This window comes from Cyclopterus lumpus, chromosome 24 (assembly GCF_009769545.1).
Source record: "Cyclopterus lumpus isolate fCycLum1 chromosome 24, fCycLum1.pri, whole genome shotgun sequence".
Taxonomy (NCBI): domain Eukaryota; kingdom Metazoa; phylum Chordata; class Actinopteri; order Perciformes; family Cyclopteridae; genus Cyclopterus; species Cyclopterus lumpus.
The window spans coordinates 776,948-799,820 of record NC_046989.1 but is presented as its reverse complement, the minus strand read 5'-3'; the positions used below and the strand labels follow the sequence as shown (position 1 = coordinate 799,820).

Below are 22,873 nucleotides of genomic sequence, written 5' to 3'. Positions count from 1 at the left end.
ACAACACATGTAGTGGAGAAATAAAGAAACATAATATAGGTACTCAGGAAAAGTACCTCCAAATTAAAATGTGTACTATTTATTAATTAATTAAAATAAATACATAGTAATATTAGTACAATAAATAAAATACATAATAAATACCAATAAATAAGAATATTATATAGTCCAACATATAATATTACAAATAAAAAAATATTATTAGTAAAATAAATACTAATCAAATAATACTAAATAAATAAATGATAATCATCATCACCACCTGCGAGGCTGCGTAGCTGGCTGACCAGCAGCGAGATGGGGCCGGTGTATGGGATGGCCTGAGTCTGGGTCACTGTGCTCATACACAGATCTGTGTAGTCTGAACAAAGACAAACACATTCAACACACAGCACCTGAACACAACACACAGCGATGTGTTCAGGGCCGCGGCTCAACAACAACATCTTTACTCTGTGGTTAGTTAAAACTGTATTAATTAATAGATTAACCAATAAAGAAGTAGTGAGGAGCAACAACCAAAATGTCCTCACAATGATGTTTTAACACCCGGTCCCCACAAAGACAAACACAGTTACTGACTGGAGAGGTCGGAGGGCGTCACGATGTGATAGTTGAAGTTCCTTTTGACGAGGATCCCGGAGACCCTCTGACCCTGAACGCACTTCCTGTCGGTCAGAGAGCCCATCACCTGCAGCAGAGCATGCTGGGAGTTAGCATATATATATATATCACACACACACACACACACACACACACACACACACACACACACACACACACACACACACACACACACACACACACACACACACACACACACACACACACACACACACACACACACACACACACACACACACACACACACACACACACACACACACACACACACACACACACACACACACACACACACACACACACACACACACACACACACACACACACCTTGGCCAGCTTCTCTCCCCTGAAGTTCAGTGTGACGGCTTCGGTGTTGCGCGGGTTGTGGACCTCGATGTCGACCTCGTCGTTGTCTTCGTACTCGCGGATCAGAGCCGCCTTCAGTCGGGCCATCTCGTTCTGCTCGCCGTGGACCAGGATCTACCAGTTATGAGATATTATTAATATATATATGTATATATATATAATATATTAGAACCTATAATATAAATAGAACCTATAAGATAATATATTATATAAATAGAACCTATAATATCATTTATTATAATATAAATAGAACCTATAATATCATGTATTATAATATAAATAGAACCTATAATATAATATTATATAGATAGAACCTATAATATAATATAAATAGAACCTATAATATATTATATAGATAGAACCTATAATATATTATAATATAAATAGAACCTATAATATATTATATAGATAGAACCTATAATATATTATAATATAAATAGAACCTATAATATAATATATTATATTAAAATATGAATAGAACCTAAAATAGAATATATTATATTATAATATGAATAGAACCTAAAATAGAATATATTATATTATAATATGAATAGAACCTCCTATAATAGAATATATTATAATATGAATAGAACCTATAATAGAATATATTATATTATAATATGAATAGAACCTATAATAGAATATATTATATTATAATATGAATAGAACCTATAATAGAATATATTATTATATAAAAAGAACCTATAATATAATATATTATAATATAAATAGAACCTATAATATAATATATTATAATATGAATATAACCTATAATATATTATATTATGAATAGAACCTATAATAGAATATATTATATTAAAATATGAATAGAACCTATAATAGAATATATTATTATATAAAAAGAACCTATAATATAATATATTATAATATGAATATAACCTATAATATAATATATTATCTACCAGTTATGAGATATTATTAATATATATATGTATATATATATAATATATTAGAACCTATAATATAAATAGAACCTATAAGATAATATATTATATAAATAGAACCTATAATATCATTTATTATAATATAAATAGAACCTATAATATCATTTATTATAATATAAATAGAACCTATAATATAATATTATATAGATAGAACCTATAATATAATATAAATAGAACCTATAATATATTATATAGATAGAACCTATAATATATTATAATATAAATAGAACCTATAATATAATATATTATATTAAAATATGAATAGAACCTAAAATAGAATATATTATATTATAATATGAATAGAACCTCCTACAATAGAATATATTATAATATGAATAGAACCTATAATAGAATATATTGTATTATAATATGAATAGAACCTATAATAGAATATATTATATTATAATATGAATAGAACCTATAATAGAATATATTATTATATAAAAAGAACCTATAATATAATATATTATAATATAAATAGAACCTATAATATAATATATTATAATATGAATATAACCTATAATATATTATATTATGAATAGAACCTATAATAGAATATATTATATTAAAATATGAATAGAACCTATAATAGAATATATTATTATATAAAAAGAACCTATAATATAATATATTATAATATGAATAGAACCTATAATAGAATATATTATATTATAATATGAATAGAACCTATAATAGAATATATTATTATATAAAAAGAACCTATAATATAATATATTATAATATAAATAGAACCTATAATATAATATATTATAATATGAATAGAACCTATAATATAATATATTATATTATAATATGAATAGAACCTATAATATAATATATTATAATATGAATAGAACCTATAATATAATATATTATTATATAAAAAGAACCTATAATATATTATATTATAATATGAAAAGAACCTATAATATAATATATTATAATATGAATAGAACCTATAATATAATATATTATAATATGAATAGAACCTATAATATAATATATTATATTATAATATGAAAAGAACCTATAATATAATATATTATATTATAATATGAATAGAACCTATAATAGAATATATTATAATATAAAAAGAACCTATAATATAATATATTATTATATAAAAAGAACCTATAATATATTATATTATAATATGAAAAGAACCTATAATATAATATATTATAATATGAATAGAACCTATAATATAATATATTATAATATGAATAGAACCTATAATATAATATATTATATTATAATATGAAAAGAACCTATAATATAATATATTATAATATGAAAAGAACCTATAATATAATATATTATAATATAAAAAGAACCTATAATATAATATATTATTATATAAAAAGAACCTATAATATATTATATTATAATATGAATAGAACCTATAATATAATATATTATAATATGAATAGAACCTATAATATAATATATTATTATATAAAAAGAACCTATAATATATTATATTATAATATGAAAAGAACCTATAATATAATATATTATAATATGAATAGAACCTATAATATAATATATTATAATATGAATAGAACCTATAATATAATATATTATATTATAATATGAAAAGAACCTATAATATAATATATTATATTATAATATGAATAGAACCTATAATAGAATATATTATAATATAAAAAGAACCTATAATATAATATATTATTATATAAAAAGAACCTATAATATATTATATTATAATATGAAAAGAACCTATAATATAATATATTATAATATGAATAGAACCTATAATATAATATATTATAATATGAATAGAACCTATAATATAATATATTATATTATAATATGAAAAGAACCTATAATATAATATATTATAATATGAAAAGAACCTATAATATAATATATTATAATATAAAAAGAACCTATAATATAATATATTATTATATAAAAAGAACCTATAATATATTATATTATAATATGAAAAGAACCTATAATATAATATATTATAATATGAAAAGAACCTATAATATATTATATTATAATATGAAAAGAACCTATAATAGAATATATTATAATATGAATAGAACCTATAATAGAATATATTATAATATGAATAGAACCTATAATATAATATATTATATTATAATATGAATAGAACCTATAATATAATATATTATTATATAAAAAGAACCTATAATAGAATATATTATAATATAAATAGAACCTATAATAGAATATATTATAATATGAATAGAACCTATAATAGAATATATTATGAATAGAACCTATAATAGAATATATTATATTAAAATATGAATAGAACCTATAATATAATATATTATTATATAAATATAACCTATAATATAATATATTATAATATGAATAGAACCTATAATATAATATATTATAATATGAATAGAACCTATAATATAATATATTATAATATGAATAGAACCTATAATAGAATATATTATAATATGAATAGAACCTATAATATAATATATTATATTATAATATGAATAGAACCTATAATAGAATATATTATAATATAAAAAGAACCTATAATATAATATATTATTATATAAAAAGAACCTATAATATATTATATTATAATATGAAAAGAACCTATAATATAATATATTATAATATGAAAAGAACCTATAATATATTATATTATAATATGAAAAGAACCTATAATAGAATATATTATAATATGAATAGAATCTATAATAGAATATATTATTATATAAATAGAACCTATAATATAATATATTATATTATAATATGAAAAGAACCTATAATATATTATATTATAATATGAAAATAACCTATAATATAATATATTATAATATGAATAGAACCTATAATAGAATATATTATATTATAATATGAAAAGAACCTATAATATATTATATTATAATATGAAAAGAACCTATAATATATTATATTATAATATGAAAAGAACCTATAATATAATATATTATAATATGAATAGAACCTATAATATAATATATTATATTATAATATGAAAAGAACCTATAATATAATATATTATAATATGAATAGAACCTATAATAGAATATATTATAATATGAATAGAACCTATAATAGAATATATTATAATATGAATAGAACCTATAATATAATATATTATATTATATTATAATATGAATAGAACCTATAATAGAATATATTATAATATAAAAAGAACCTATAATATAATATATTATTATATAAAAAGAACCTATAATATATTATATTATAATATGAAAAGAACCTATAATATAATATATTATAATATGAAAAGAACCTATAATATATTATATTATAATATGAAAAGAACCTATAATAGAATATATTATAATATGAATAGAATCTATAATAGAATATATTATTATATAAATAGAACCTATAATATAATATATTATATTATAATATGAAAAGAACCTATAATATATTATATTATAATATGAAAATAACCTATAATATAATATATTATAATATGAATAGAACCTATAATAGAATATATTATATTATAATATGAAAAGAACCTATAATATATTATATTATAATATGAAAAGAACCTATAATATATTATATTATAATATGAAAAGAACCTATAATATAATATATTATAATATGAATAGAACCTATAATATAATATATTATATTATAATATGAAAAGAACCTATAATATAATATATTATAATATGAATAGAACCTATAATAGAATATATTATAATATGAATAGAACCTATAATAGAATATATTATAATATGAATAGAACCTATAATATAATATATTATATTATATTATAATATGAATAGAACCTATAATAGAATATATTATAATATAAAAAGAACCTATAATATAATATATTATTATATAAAAAGAACCTATAATATATTATATTATAATATGAAAAGAACCTATAATATAATATATTATAATATGAATAGAACCTATAATATAATATATTATAATATGAATAGAACCTATAATATAATATATTATATTATAATATGAAAAGAACCTATAATATAATATATTATAATATGAAAAGAACCTATAATATATTATATTATAATATGAAAAGAACCTATAATAGAATATATTATAATATGAATAGAACCTATAATAGAATATATTATAATATGAATAGAACCTATAATAGAATATATTATAATATGAAAAGAACCTATAATATATTATATTATAATATGAAAAGAACCTATAATAGAATATATTATAATATGAAAAGAACCTATAATATATTATATTATAATATGAAAAGAACCTATAATAGAATATATTATAATATGAATAGAACCTATAATAGAATATATTATAATATGAATAGAACCTATAATAGAATATATTATAATATGAAAAGAACCTATAATATATTATATTATAATATGAAAAGAACCTATAATAGAATATATTATAATATGAAAAGAACCTATAATATATTATATTATAATATGAAAAGAACCTATAATAGAATATATTATAATATGAATAGAACCTATAATAGAATATATTATACCACGTGGGGCGGTTTGAGGGCCCGGATGAACTCGCTGGTCTGCTGGTAGTCGGTGTGAGCGGAGAAGGAGATGTAGTCCACGGACATCTTCAGAGGAAGCTTCTGCCCCGACATGGTGGCGATCTCATCGGGCTCCGTCATGATGTGCTGCAACAACAACAACAACAACAACACTGTCAATAACGCATGTTTAACTCATTCAGAAATACATAGCCAGCCCTCCAGCCCCCCCACCTTGTCCAGCGTGCCCTCCAGCCCCCCCACCTTGTCCAGCGTGCCCTCCAGCCCCCCCACCTTGGCCAGCGTGCCCCCTCCCCCACCTTGGCCAGCGTGCCCTCCAGCCCCCCCACCTTGGCCAGCGTGCCCCCTCCCCCACCTTGGCCAGCGTGCCCTCCAGCCCCCCCACCTTGGCCAGCGTGCCCCCCCCTCCACCTTGGCCAGCGTGCCCTCCAGCCCCCCCACCTTGGCCAGCGTGCCCTCCAGCCCCCCCACCTTGTCCAGCGTGCCCCCCCCCCCCCCCACCTTGGCCAGCGTGCCCCCCCCCCACCTTGGCCAGCGTGCCCTCCAGCCCCCCCCACCTTGGCCAGTGTGGCCAGCGTGTCCCCCCCCCCCCTGGCCAGCGTGCCCATCCCCCCCACCTTGGCCAGCGTGCCCCCCCCCCCCCCCCTGGCCAGCGTGCCCATCCCCCCACACCTTGGCCAGCGTGCCCCCCCCCCCCACCACCTTGGCCAGCGTGCCCCCCCCCCCCCACCTTGGCCAGCGTGCCCCCCCCCCCCACCTTGGCCAGCGTGCCCTCCACACAGTATCCGGCGATGATGACCCCGTTCCTCTTGTCGGTGCACCAGGACTCAAACAGCTCTCTCGACAGGCCGCTCTGCATCATGCCGGGGGACGCCATCACCACGCTGGGGCCGATGTCATCGAAGTGGTCCATGCTCTGAGAAACACAGGAGGGGAGGGGGGGTCAGACAACGCGGTACAGGGGGGGGGGGGGTCCAACCTGCAGCCGCTCACCTTCAGGTTGCTGATGTGCTTGAACACGAAGGGGTTGTTGACGTTGATGGCCTTGCGGATCTTGTCGTTCATGGCGTTGATGTACGTCTGGTACACGGCCATGCACTTCCTGGCCAGAGACGAGGCGTAGTAGATCGGGATGTCATGGAGCTCAGGGTGGTTCTGCCAGTACTCGTCTACACACACAGAAGAACGTAAGTCCTCGTCCACGGTTCCTCCACCAGGAAACCCTGCCAGCAGACGGGGGGCGTGGCCTCACCCAGGATGAGCAGCAGCTCTTGGGCTCGGCCCAGAGCGAAGACGGGGATCAGACAGCGGCCCTCCCGGTTCACGATGTCGTGGACCGTGTTACAGAAGCGGGCCTCGCGCTCCTCGCGCTTCTCGTGGATGTGCGTCCCGTAAGTCGACTCCTGAGAGACGCGCGGCGGCGTTTAATAAAGTTATTTACTTTGAATGAGGAGCCAACGAGTGAGCGGCACTCACCGTGATGAGGATGTCGGGTTTGACGCTCGGGATCTCTGCTGCCATCAGATGTCGGTCCTCCTGACGGGAGAAGTCTCCTGTGTACAACAACTACACACACACACACACACACACACACACACACACACACACACACACACACACACACACACACACACACACACACACACACACACACACACACACACACACACACACACACACACACACACACACACACACACACACACACACACACACACACACACACACACACACACACACACACACACACACACACACACACACACACACACACACACACACTTCCTGTTGGACTACAGACTCATGATGACTTCCTGTTGGACTACAGACTCATGGTGACTTCCTGTTGGACTACAGACTCATGGTGACTTCCTGTTGGACTACAGACTCATGGTGACTTCCTGTTGGACTACAGACTCATGGTGACTTCCTGTTGGACTACAGACTCATGACGACGCACCTTGACGCCGGCGATCTCGATCATGAACATGGCGGCCCCGAGGACGTGGCCGGCGTGGTAACACCAGAACTTGATGCCGGCGACCTCCTTGACCTCGTGGAAGTTGATGGTCTCAATCTTCTCCATGCTCTCCTCCAGGTCCGTCTCCGTGTACAGCATGTCGTCTGCTGAGATATTACTGCAACACACACACACAGCCTTTAACACGCAGACACACACACACACAGCCTTTAACACGCAGACACACACACACACACACACACAGCCTTTAACACGCAGACACACACACACACAGCCTTTAACACGCAGACACACACACACACACACACACACACAGCCTTTAACACGCAGACACACACACACACACAGCCTTTAACACGCAGACACACACACACACACACAGCCTTTAACACGCAGACACACACACACACACAGCCTTTAACACGCAGACACACACACACACAGCCTTTAACACGCAGACACACACACACACACACAGCCTTTAACACGCAGACACACACACAGCCTTTAACACGCAGACACACACACACACACAGCCTTTAACACGCAGACACACACACACACACACACACAGCCTTTAACACGCAGACACACACACACAGCCTTTAACACGCAGACACACACACACACACAGCCTTTAACACGCAGACACACACACAGCCTTTAACACGCAGACACACACACACACACAGCCTTTAACACGCAGACACACACACAGCCTTTAACACGCAGACACACACACACACACAGCCTTTAACACGCAGACACACACACAGCCTTTAACACGCAGACACACACACACACACACAGCCTTTAACACGCAGACACACACACAGCCTTTAACACGCAGACACACACACACACACAGCCTTTAACACGCAGACACACACACACAGCCTTTAACACGCAGACACACACACACTCACAGCCTTTAACACGCAGACACACACACACACACAGCCTTTAACACGCAGACACACACACAGCCTTTAACACGCAGACACACACACACACACAGCCTTTAACACGCAGACACACACACACACACACACACAGCCTTTAACACGCAGACACACACACACAGCCTTTAACACGCAGACACACACACACACACAGCCTTTAACACGCAGACACACACACACACACACACAGCCTTTAACACGCAGACACACACACACACAGCCTTTAACACGCAGACACACACACAGCCTTTAACACGCAGACACACACACACACAGCCTTTAACACGCAGACACACACACAGCCTTTAACACGCAGACACACACACACACACAGCCTTTAACACGCAGACACACACACACACACAGCCTTTAACACGCAGACACACACACACACACACAGCCTTTAACACACAGACACACACACACACACACACAGCCTTTAACACGCAGACACACACACACACACAGCCTTTAACACGCAGACACACACACACACACAGCCTTTAACACGCAGACACACACACACACACACAGCCTTTAACACACAGACACACAGCCTTTAACACGCAGACACACACACACACACACACACACACAGCCTTTAACACGCAGACACACACACAGCCTTTAACACGCAGACACACACACACAGCCTTTAACACGCAGACACACACACAGCCTTTAACACGCAGACACACACACACAGCCTTTAACACGCAGACACACACACAGCCTTTAACACACACTCTTGAACACACACACACAGCCTTTAACACACACTCTTGAACACACACACACACACAGCCTTTAACACACACTCTTGAACACACACACACACCACACACAGCCTTTAACACGCAGACACACACACACAGCCTTTAACACGCAGACACACACACAGCCTTTAACACGCAGACACACACACACAGCCTTTAACACGCAGACACACACAGCCTTTAACACACACTCTTGAACACACACACACAGCCTTTAACACACACTCTTGAACACACACACACACACAGCCTTTAACACACACTCTTGAACACACACACACACCACACACAGCCTTTAACACGCAGACACACACACTCACAGCCTTTAACACGCAGACACACACACAGCCTTTAACACGCAGACACACACACACACACACACACAGCCTTTAACACGCAGACACACACACAGCCTTTAACACGCAGACACACACACACACACAGCCTTTAACACGCAGACACACACACACACACAGCCTTTAACACGCAGACACACACACACAGCCTTTAACACGCAGACACACACACTCACAGCCTTTAACACGCAGACACACACACAGCCTTTAACACGCAGACACACACACAGCCTTTAACACGCAGACACACACACACACACAGCCTTTAACACACAGACACACACACACAGCCTTTAACACGCAGACACACACACAGCCTTTAACACGCAGACACACACAGCCTTTAACACACACTCTTGAACACACACACACAGCCTTTAACACACACTCTTGAACACACACACACACACAGCCTTTAACACACACTCTTGAACACACACACACACCACACACAGCCTTTAACACGCAGACACACACACAGCCTTTAACACGCAGACACACACACACAGCCTTTAACACACACTCTTGAACACACACACACACACACACAGACAGCCTTTAACACACACTCTTGAACACACACACACACACACACAGCCTTTAACACACTCTTGAACACACACACACACAGACAGCCTTTAACACACACTCTTGAACACACACACAGACAGCCTTTAACACACACTCTTGAACACACACACACACACAGCCTTTAACACACACTCTTGAACACACACACACACACAGAGCCTTTAACACATACTCTTGAACATACACACACAGACTTTAACACACACACACACACACACACACACACACAGCCTTTAACACACACACACACACAGTCTTGAACACACACACACACAGCCTTTAACACACACTCTTGAACACACACACACACACACAGCCTTTAACACATACTCTTGAACACACACACACACACAGATCCTTTAACTAACACACACACACACACACACACAGTCTTGAACACACACACACACAGCCTTTAACACATACTCTTGAACACACACACAGCCTTTAACACACACACACACACACAGCCTTTAACACACACTCTTGAACACACACACACACACACAGAGCCTTTAACACACACACACACACACACAGCCTTTAACACACACACAGCCTTCAACACACACAGCCTTTAACACACACACAGCCTTTAACACACACACACACAGCCTTTAACACACACACACACAGTCTTGAACACACACACACACACACACACACAGCCTTTAACACACACTCTTGAACACACACACACACACACACACACACACACACACAGCCTTTAACACATACTCTTGAACACACACACACAGATCCTTTAACACACACACACACAGTCTTGAACACACACACACAGCCTTTAACACACACACAGCCTTTAACACACACACAGCCTTTAACACACACACACACACACACACACAGCCTTTAACACACACTCTTGAACACACACACACACACACACAGCCTTTAACACATACTCTTGAACACACACACACACACACAGAGCCTTTAACACACACACACACAGCCTTTAACACACACACAGCCTTCAACACACACACAGCCTTCAACACACACACAGCCTTTAACACACACAGCCTTTAACACACACACAGCCTTCAACACACACACAGCCTTTAACACACACAGCCTTTAACACACACACAGCCTTTAACACACACACACACACAGCCTTTAACACACACACACACACACACAGCCTTGAACACACACACACACAGCCTTTAACACACACACACACACACAGCCTTTAACACACACACACACACACAGCCTTTAACACACACACAGCCTTTAACACACACACAGCCTTGAACACACACACACACACACAGCCTTGAACACACACACACACAGCCTTGAACACACACACACACACAGCCTTGAACACACACACACAGCCTTTAACACACACACACACAGCCTTTAACACACACACACACACACACACACACAGCCTTTAACACACACACAGCCTTGAACACACACACACACAGCCTTTAACACACACAGTCTTTAACACACACACACACCTTTAACACACACACACACACACACAGCCTTGAACACACACACACACAGCCTTGAACACACACACACACACACACACACAGCCTTGAACACACACACAGCCTTGAACACACACACAGCCTTTAACACACACACACACCTTTAACACACACACACACACAGCCTTGAACACACTCTTGAACACACACACACAGCCTTTAACACACACAGTCTTTAACACACACACCTTGAACACACACACACACACACAGCCTTGAACACACACACACACAGCCTTTAACACACACAGTCTTTAACACACACACAGCCTTGAACACACACAGTCTTTAACACACACAGCCTTGAACACACACACACACAGCCTTTAACACACACACACACACACAGCCTTTAACACACACACAGCCTTGAACACACACACACACACAGCCTTGAACACACACACACACACACACACAGCCTTTAACACACACACAGCCTTTAACACACACAGTCTTTAACACACACACACCTTTAACACACACACACACACACACACACACAGCCTTGAACACACACACACACAGCCTTGAACACACACACACACACACACACACAGCCTTGAACACACACACACACAGCCTTGAACACACACACACACACACACACACAGCCTTGAACACACACACAGCCTTGAACACACACACAGCCTTTAACACACACACACACACACAGCCTTTAACACACACACAGCCTTGAACACACACACACACAGCCTTTAACACACACAGTCTTTAACACACACACACACCTTTAACACACACACACACACAGCCTTGAACACACTCTTGAACACACACACACAGCCTTTAACACACAGTCTTTAACACACACACCTTGAACACACACACACACACACAGCCTTGAACACACACACACACAGCCTTTAACACACACAGTCTTTAACACACACACAGCCTTGAACACACACAGTCTTTAACACACACAGCCTTGAACACACACACACACACAGCCTTTAACACACACACACACACACAGCCTTTAACACACACACAGCCTTGAACACACACACACACACACAGCCTTGAACACACACACACACACACAGCCTTGAACACACACACACACACACAGCCTTGAACACACACACACACACAGCCTTGAACACACACACACACACACAGCCTTGAACACACACACACACACAGCCTTGAACACACACACACACACACACAGCCTTTAACACACACAGTCTTTAACACACACACACACCTTGAACACACACACACACACACACACCTTGAACACACACACACACACACAGCCTTGAACACACACACACACACACACACACAGCCTTGAACACACAATCTTGAACACACACACACAGACAGCCTTTAACACACACTCTTGAACACACACACACACACACAGCCTTTAACACACACTCTTGAACACACACACACACACAGAGCCTTTAACACATACTCTTGAACATACACACACAGACTTTAACACACACACACACACACACACACACACAGCCTTTAACACACACACACACACAGTCTTGAACACACACACACACAGCCTTTAACACACACTCTTGAACACACACACACACACACAGCCTTTAACACATACTCTTGAACACACACACACACACAGATCCTTTAACTAACACACACACACACACACACACACAGTCTTGAACACACACACACACAGCCTTTAACACATACTCTTGAACACACACACAGCCTTTAACACACACACAGCCTTTAACACACACACACACACACAGCCTTTAACACACACTCTTGAACACACACACACACACACAGAGCCTTTAACACACACACACACACACACAGCCTTTAACACACACACAGCCTTCAACACACACAGCCTTTAACACACACACAGCCTTTAACACACACACACACAGCCTTTAACACACACACACACAGTCTTGAACACACACACACACACACACACACAGCCTTTAACACACACTCTTGAACACACACACACACACACACACACACACACACACACACACAGCCTTTAACACATACTCTTGAACACACACACACACACACACAGATCCTTTAACACACACACACACAGTCTTGAACACACACACACAGCCTTTAACACACACACAGCCTTTAACACACACACAGCCTTTAACACACACACACACACACACACACAGCCTTTAACACACACTCTTGAACACACACACACACACACACAGCCTTTAACACATACTCTTGAACACACACACACACACACAGAGCCTTTAACACACACACACACAGCCTTTAACACACACACAGCCTTCAACACACACACAGCCTTCAACACACACACAGCCTTTAACACACACAGCCTTTAACACACACACAGCCTTCAACACACACACAGCCTTTAACACACACAGCCTTTAACACACACACAGCCTTTAACACACACACACACACACACACAGCCTTTAACACACACACACACACACACAGCCTTGAACACACACACACACAGCCTTTAACACACACACACACACACAGCCTTTAACACACACACAGCCTTTAACACACACACAGCCTTGAACACACACACACACACACAGCCTTGAACACACACACACACAGCCTTGAACACACACACACACACAGCCTTGAACACACACACACAGCCTTTAACACACACACACACAGCCTTTAACACACACACACACACACAGCCTTTAACACACACACAGCCTTGAACACACACACACACAGCCTTTAACACACACAGTCTTTAACACACACACACACCTTTAACACACACACACACACACACAGCCTTGAACACACACACACACAGCCTTGAACACACACACACACACACAGCCTTGAACACACACACAGCCTTGAACACACACACAGCCTTTAACACACACACACACCTTTAACACACACACACACACAGCCTTGAACACACTCTTGAACACACACACACAGCCTTTAACACACACAGTCTTTAACACACACACCTTGAACACACACACACACACACAGCCTTGAACACACACACACACAGCCTTTAACACACACAGTCTTTAACACACACACAGCCTTGAACACACACAGTCTTTAACACACACAGCCTTGAACACACACACACACAGCCTTTAACACACACACACACACACACACACACACACACAGCCTTGAACACACACACACACACACAGCCTTGAACACACACACACACACACAGCCTTGAACACACACACACACACAGCCTTGAACACACACACACACACACACACAGCCTTTAACACACACACAGCCTTTAACACACACAGTCTTTAACACACACACACCTTTAACACACACACACACACACACACACAGCCTTGAACACACACACACACAGCCTTGAACACACACACACACACACACACACAGCCTTGAACACACACACAGCCTTGAACACACACACAGCCTTTAACACACACACACACACACAGCCTTTAACACACACACAGCCTTGAACACACACACACACAGCCTTTAACACACACAGTCTTTAACACACACACACACCTTTAACACACACACACACACAGCCTTGAACACACTCTTGAACACACACACACAGCCTTTAACACACACAGTCTTTAACACACACACCTTGAACACACACACACACACACAGCCTTGAACACACACACACACAGCCTTTAACACACACAGTCTTTAACACACACACAGCCTTGAACACACACAGTCTTTAACACACACAGCCTTGAACACACACACACACAGCCTTTAACACACACACACACACACAGCCTTTAACACACACACAGCCTTGAACACACACACACACACACACAGCCTTGAACACACACACACACACACAGCCTTGAACACACACACACACACAGCCTTGAACACACACACACACACACACAGCCTTTAACACACACACAGCCTTTAACACACACAGTCTTTAACACACACACACACCTTGAACACACACACACACACACACACACACCTTGAACACACACACACACACACAGCCTTGAACACACACACACACACACACACACAGCCTTGAACACACACACACACACACAGCCTTGAACACACACACACAGCCTTGAACACACACACACACACACCTTGAACACACACACACACAGCCTTTAACACACACAGTCTTTAACACACACACACACCTTGAACACACACACACACACACAGCCTTGAACACACACACACACACACACACACACCTTGAACACACACACACACACCTTGAACACACACACTCACCTGACTTTGACGTAGTCCGACAGCAGCCAGCGGTAGATGGCCTTGGTGGCGTGCGTCATGAAGGTGCGTCCTTTGAAGCTGGTCTTCTGCAGGAACCAGGGCAGAGCTCCACAGTGGTCCAGGTGGAAGCTGAGACCAGGTCAGACCATCAGCGCCCACACACCACCATCACACCACCATCACACCACCAGAGAGTGTGTGAGTTAAAGGTGTGTGTGTCTGTGTGTGTGTGTTAAAGACTGTGTGTGAGTTAAAGGCTGTGTGTGTGTGTGTTAAAGACTGTGTGTGTGTTAAAGGCTGTGTGTGTGTGTGTTAAAGGTGTGTGTGTGTTAAAGACTGTGTGTGTGTTAAAGGCTGTGTGTGTGTGTGTGTTGAAGGCTGTGTGAGTCTGTTAAAGACTGTGTGTGTGTTAAAGGCTGTGTGTGTGTGTGTGAGTTAAAGGTGTGTGTGAGTTAAAGGTGTGTGTGTGTGTGTTAAATATGTGTGTGTGTGTTAAAGACTGTGTGTGTTAAAGGCTGTGTGTGTGTGTGAGTTAAAGGTGTGTGTGAGTTAAAGGTGTGTGTGTGTGTGTTAAAGACTGTGTGTGTGTGTGTGTGTTAAAGACTGTGTGTGTTAAAGGCTGTGTGTGTGTGTGTTAAAGGTGTGTGTGTGTGTGTGTGTGTGTTAAAGGCTGTGTGTGTGTGTTGAAGGCTGTGTGTGTGTGTGTTAAAGGCTGTGTGTGTGTGTGTTAAAGGTGTGTGTGTGTGTGTGTTAAAGACTGTGTGTGTGTTAAAGGCTGTGTGTGTGTGTGTGTTGAAGGCTGTGTGAGTCTGTTAAAGACTGTGTGTGTGTTAAAGGCTGTGTGTGTGTGTGTGAGTTAAAAGTGTGTGTGAGTTAAAGGTGTGTGTGTGTGTGTTAAAGACTGTGTGTGTGTGTGTGTGTTAAATATGTGTGTGTGTGTTAAAGACTGTGTGTGTTAAAGGCTGTGTGTGTGTGTGAGTTAAAGGTGTGTGTGAGTTAAAGGTGTGTGTGTGTGTGTTAAAGACTGTGTGTGTGTGTGTGTGTTAAAGACTGTGTGTGTTAAAGGCTGTGTGTGTGTGTGTTAAAGGTGTGTGTGTGTGTGTGTGTGTGTGTTAAAGGCTGTGTGTGTGTTGAAGGCTGTGTGTGTGTGTGTTAAAGGTGTGTGTGTGTTAAAGACTGTGTGTGTGTTAAAGGCTGTGTGTGTGTGTGTGTGTTGAAGGCTGTGTGAGTCTGTTAAAGACTGTGTGTGTGTTAAAGGCTGTGTGTGTGTGTGTGTGTGTTAAAGACTGTGAGTTAAAGGCTGTGTGTGTGTGTGTTAAAGGCTGTGTGTGAGTTAAAGGTGTGTGTGTGAGTTAAAGGTGTGTGTGTGTTAAAGACTGTGTGTGTGTGTGTGTGTGTTGAAGGCTGTGTGTGTGTGTGTGTTGAAGGCTGTGTGTGTGTGTGTGTTATGAACTCACTGGCTGATGAGCAGCAGGTCGATCTCAGCCGGGTCGATCAGGTCGATGTACGGCAGAGCGTCCATCCCCTCCAGACCGGGATGGATCCCACAGTCCAGCTACACACACACACACACGTTACACAATGGCTGGTGTTAAGGCTTCCAGCTGATGTGACCAAACATACCATAATCTTTCGTCCCTTGAACTCCAGGATGATGCAGGATCGTCCCACTTCCTGTCCTGCTCCTCTGGACACACACACACACACACACACACACACACACACACACACACACACACACACACACACACACACACACACACACACACACACACACACACACACACACACACACACACACACACACACACACACACACACACACACACACACACACACACACACACACACACACACACACACACACACACACACACACACACACACACACACACACACACACACACACACACACACACACACACACACACACACACACACACACACACAGTATTTCAGCCATTGCTATATCATGCAACACATTATTATAGATAATAATAGTCCTCATTATAAATTGTGAATAATAGGTCTTAAATCAACGGAAGCAGAGCACGTGACGTGCTCTTTGTGAATGGAGTCCGGCAGAGTCCGGCACAGGCGGACTGAAGGGGTCTAGACTCACAGCGGGCGGATCAGCAGCTGGTCGCTCTCCTCCGCGGGGACCGTGACGTCACATTTACGTTTCGCCGCCATGTTCCGTTTAATAATAATAATATAATAATATATATATAATAATAAACACGAAGTTTGATCTGTTTACGAACGCGACGCGCGTCTCCACAAGTTAGGCGGCTGCACGTCACTTCCGGTTACTGCTGGAAAACCTCTCCGTGTGGAACCACCCGTCGAAACCTTGGTTCCGCCTTTAGGTCGATACACGATGAGGATCAATTAACGGTTAATAATGTTGTCTTGAAATAAGTTCTGAATATTATGTAAGAAAAGTATTGTAATGACGAGTTTTATTTGTAATCGCTTCCCACTATACTGAGTATATATGTGTGTATATTCCATATGAATATTTGTGTTTATGTGTAAGTTGTTCACTTGATTATTTGTAAATAATGTTTTTGTAATCATTGATTTTGATAAGTGTTATATAAAAAAATGTATGATTATTATTAATAATACAACTCCAACTGTTTCTATATCGTCTTATACGATCAAATTAAATGCTAAAAAAATATTTTGGGTTGTCGGGTTTGAAAGGATTGCAATTTAGGAACAAAAGAACAAAGTAGAAAGACAGAATATCGTGAAAAATGAAAGAAATTAAAAGGAGGAAAGAAACAATGACAAAGAGGAAAAAGTTGAATATGAATAATGATTAATAAATAAAATCCCGTGACACGTTCAGTGTGTTAAAGCAGTATTTTAGGTGTTTTTAATGACATAAGAAAAATGATAATAACATCGAATAGGACGTTGATATTAAAGTTTCCCTTCAGCCAGCATTAAAATAAAACTAAACATACCAGAAAAAGAGATATTCATAAACACTTCTGGTTCCAGTCTCTCCACCACGACCCTGTCAGTCAAACCTGCTTGTTAAACACTGGTTTACTTAGGTTAGACCCGCCTAGACTCATGGTGACTTCCTGTTGGACTACAGACTCATGGTGACTTCCTGTTGGACTACAGACTCATGGTGACTTCCTGTTGGACTACAGACTCATGGTGACTTCCTGTTGGACTACAGACTCATGGTGACTTCCTGTTGGACTACAGACTCATGGTGACTTCCTGTTGGACTACAGACTCATGGTGACTTCCTGTTGGACTACAGACTCATGATGACTTCCTGTTGGACTACAGACTCATGGTGACTTCCTGTTGGACTACAGACTCATGGTGACTTCCTGTTGGACTACAGACTCATGGTGACTTCCTGTTGGACTACAGACTCATGGTGACTTCCTGTTGGACTACAGACTCATGATGACTTCCTGTTGGACTACAGACTCATGGTGACTTCCTGTTGGACTACAGACTCATGGTGACTTCCTGTTGGACTATATTAATACGTCGTCCCTACAGAACTCAATTAGATTATTGATGAGGTGAATCTATGAATGAGCTAAAGATCGGGTTCAGGATAAAATACATTTGTTTGTTGATAAAGTTCAAGTTAAAATAAACTTAAAGCTCGATAACGATTTATTTACGTCTTCTGGGTCAGAATTCTGTTGTGGATTTACAATAAAGTTCTTTGAGTTTGAACTTGGACAGAAACAGAACGATGGCGGTCCGGTTCAGGTCTCAGGTGGGTCTCTCCAGGTGAGCAGTGTGGAGGCGGGGCTTCTCCGTCACTCCGTGATGAAGTGAACGAAGGTGACAGGAAACGCTCCTCTCCTAGTCGGGTCTCCTTCAACGTGACCCACCTGACGGACAGAAGGACACGAGTCACCAAAGTCAAACAGGAAGTCACAGAACAAACCGATGATGCGTTTCCTGTTTGTGGCAGCTGTCACTCACCCACCACTCGCTGTCCTCCTCCCCCTCGACCACGAGCACCTCCCCCTCTGAGAAGGTGAGCTCGTCTGGATGGTCAGCGGAGCAGTTGTAGATGGTCTTCACCCTCTTAGGCTTCTGCTTCTACACACACACACACACGCATACACACACACACACGCATACGCACACACACACACACACACACACACACACACACACACACACACACACACACACACACACACACACACACACACACACAAACACACATACACACACATTTATGTAATTAGTCTGTTAGTGTTGACCTCTGACCTCGGCTGCTGTTGTGTTCGAGGACTTACGGAGAAGGTGCTTCTGGGTTTAGGTGTTGGAGGACCGGAGCCGTGTGTTCGAGTCCCTCGTTGGTCCACTGACGCGGTCCTGAGAGGAGGTCTCTGTGGAGGACGTTTCACTGGTCTGGAATCAGATGGAAGTCCTTTACAAACCAGCTCAGACCGGTTCTGACTGGACACCGCTGGTACAAACTACTATTCACCAGTACAGACCAGTACAGACCAGTACAGACCAGAACTGTCCACTTCAATCCACTACAGTCCAGTACAGTTCAGTACAGTCCACCTCAGTCCAGTACAGTTCAGTAGAGCCCAGTACAGTCCCCTTCAATCCACTATAGTCGAGTACAGTCCAGTACGTACCCGGTGGGTGATTTAGGGGACTTGGGTCCCGCTGGTCCTGGTGGTCCCAGTGGTCTGCTGATCTGGTGAAGGGGGACTGGTGGTGGGAGGGGCGGAGCTTTGTAGTGGGGTGGCGGTGGGATGCCGGGTCCTGGTGGGACTTGAGGAACCGGGGGGAGTCCTGCTGCTGGTGGGGGAGGCAGAGGGGGCAGGGGGGTGTTCCTGGCTGACAGGGTCTTGGTCTCCAACATGCTGGATCTCTTGTTTACTGGAGGAGGAGCTACTGGGAGCACTGGGAGAGGAGATTTATACAACAGAACGAGTCAATAATCAATCAATCAATCAATCAATCAATCAACTAATCAATCAATCAATCAACTAAACAGTTAATTGATTAAAATAACTATTTTTTCACAGCAGCTCAAGTCTGAAGACGACTGCTGAGGCTTTTATTTTGTCGGCGGCCAACAGGAAGTCAGTGACTCACCGTACACGGAGGAATTCCTGTCGGGGGTTTGAGGGTTCGGCGGGTCGGAGGACGACCGCTGTCTCCCGAGGGTTTCCATGGCAACGTGTTTACCGGGTCCGGCACCTGCAGGGAAAACCTCGACGTCTCAGGATTCATTTGGTTTTATTTATTCCAGAGGTAAAAGGTCCTGAACTCACCACTCAAAGCTCTTTAACACCACATGACATCATTCACCCATTCACACCCTGAGGGGAGGAGCTAAGGTTCCACCTGTCCATCAGCAGTAACTAACATTCACACACTGAGGGGAGGAGCTAAGGTTCCACCTGTCCATCAGCAGTAACTAACATTCACACACTGAGGGGAGGAGCTAAGGTTCCACCTGTCCATCAGCAGTAACTAACATTCACACCCTGATGGGAGGAGCTAAGGTTCCACTTGTCCATCAGCAGTAACTAACATTCATACACTGATGGGAGGAGCTAAGGTTCCACCTGTCCATCAGCAGTAACTAACATTCACACACTGAGGGGAGGAGCTAAGGCTCCACCTGTCCATCAGCAGTAACTAACATTCACACCCTGATGGGAGGAGCTACGGTTCCACCTGTCCATCAGCAGTAACTAACATTCACACCCTGATGGGAGGAGCTAAGGCTCCACCTGTCCATCAGCAGTAACTAACATTCACACACTGAGGGGAGGAGCTAAGGTTCCACCTGTCCATCAGCAGTAACTAACATTCACACCCTGATGGGAGG

The 22,873-nt window shown here is 39.8% G+C and overlaps 3 protein-coding genes across 3 annotated transcripts in view; 1 reads left to right on the top strand and 2 right to left on the bottom strand.

The window, feature by feature from the left end:
• Positions 1 to 24, top strand: part of LOC117727695 (galectin-8-like) — a 3,769-nt gene extending 3,745 nt beyond the window's left edge. The window contains exon 7 of the mRNA XM_034528121.1: positions 14 to 24. Coding sequence (XP_034384012.1) covers positions 14 to 24 — 11 coding nt within the window. The remainder of the gene's footprint in view (positions 1 to 13) is intronic.
• Positions 25 to 43: 19 nt separating this feature from the next.
• LOC117727694 (cleavage and polyadenylation specificity factor subunit 3) lies at positions 44 to 19,316 on the bottom strand. Its single transcript, XM_034528120.1, has 14 exons — positions 19,136 to 19,316; positions 18,637 to 18,700; positions 18,471 to 18,568; positions 17,014 to 17,142; positions 8,474 to 8,651; positions 7,990 to 8,079; positions 7,766 to 7,916; positions 7,507 to 7,682; positions 7,271 to 7,429; positions 6,493 to 6,639; positions 952 to 1,104; positions 583 to 691; positions 263 to 361; positions 44 to 75 (listed from the first exon to the last, which is right to left on the bottom strand). The coding sequence occupies exons 1-14, from the start codon at positions 19,204 to 19,206 to the stop codon at positions 44 to 46; spliced, it is 1,656 nt and encodes a 551-aa protein (XP_034384011.1). The 5' UTR covers positions 19,207 to 19,316.
• A 554-nt stretch (positions 19,317 to 19,870) lies between these two features.
• The window catches only part of asap2b (ArfGAP with SH3 domain, ankyrin repeat and PH domain 2b), a 29,604-nt gene continuing 26,601 nt past the window's right edge, over positions 19,871 to 22,873 (bottom strand). The window contains exons 23-27 of the mRNA XM_034527195.1: positions 22,132 to 22,236; positions 21,666 to 21,936; positions 21,312 to 21,426; positions 20,989 to 21,108; positions 19,871 to 20,894 (exon numbers count right to left, since the gene is read on the bottom strand). Of these exons, the coding sequence (XP_034383086.1) occupies positions 20,820 to 20,894; positions 20,989 to 21,108; positions 21,312 to 21,426; positions 21,666 to 21,936; positions 22,132 to 22,236 (686 nt within the window). The 3' untranslated portion in view covers positions 19,871 to 20,819. The remainder of the gene's footprint in view (positions 20,895 to 20,988; positions 21,109 to 21,311; positions 21,427 to 21,665; positions 21,937 to 22,131; positions 22,237 to 22,873) is intronic.

Bases quoted from the DNA above. Each gene is read 5' to 3' on its own strand.
- LOC117727694 (XM_034528120.1), bottom strand. From the start codon at position 19,206: ATGGCGGCGAAACGTAAATGTGACGTCACGGTCCCCGCGGAGGAGAGC. The intron at 7,683-7,765 runs GTGAGGCCACGC...CTGTGTGTGTAG, and splicing joins AGAGCTGCTGCTCATCCTGG to ACGAGTACTGGCAGAACCAC. The intron at 7,430-7,506 runs GTGAGCGGCTGC...TGTGTTTCTCAG, and splicing joins AGCACATCAGCAACCTGAAG to AGCATGGACCACTTCGATGA.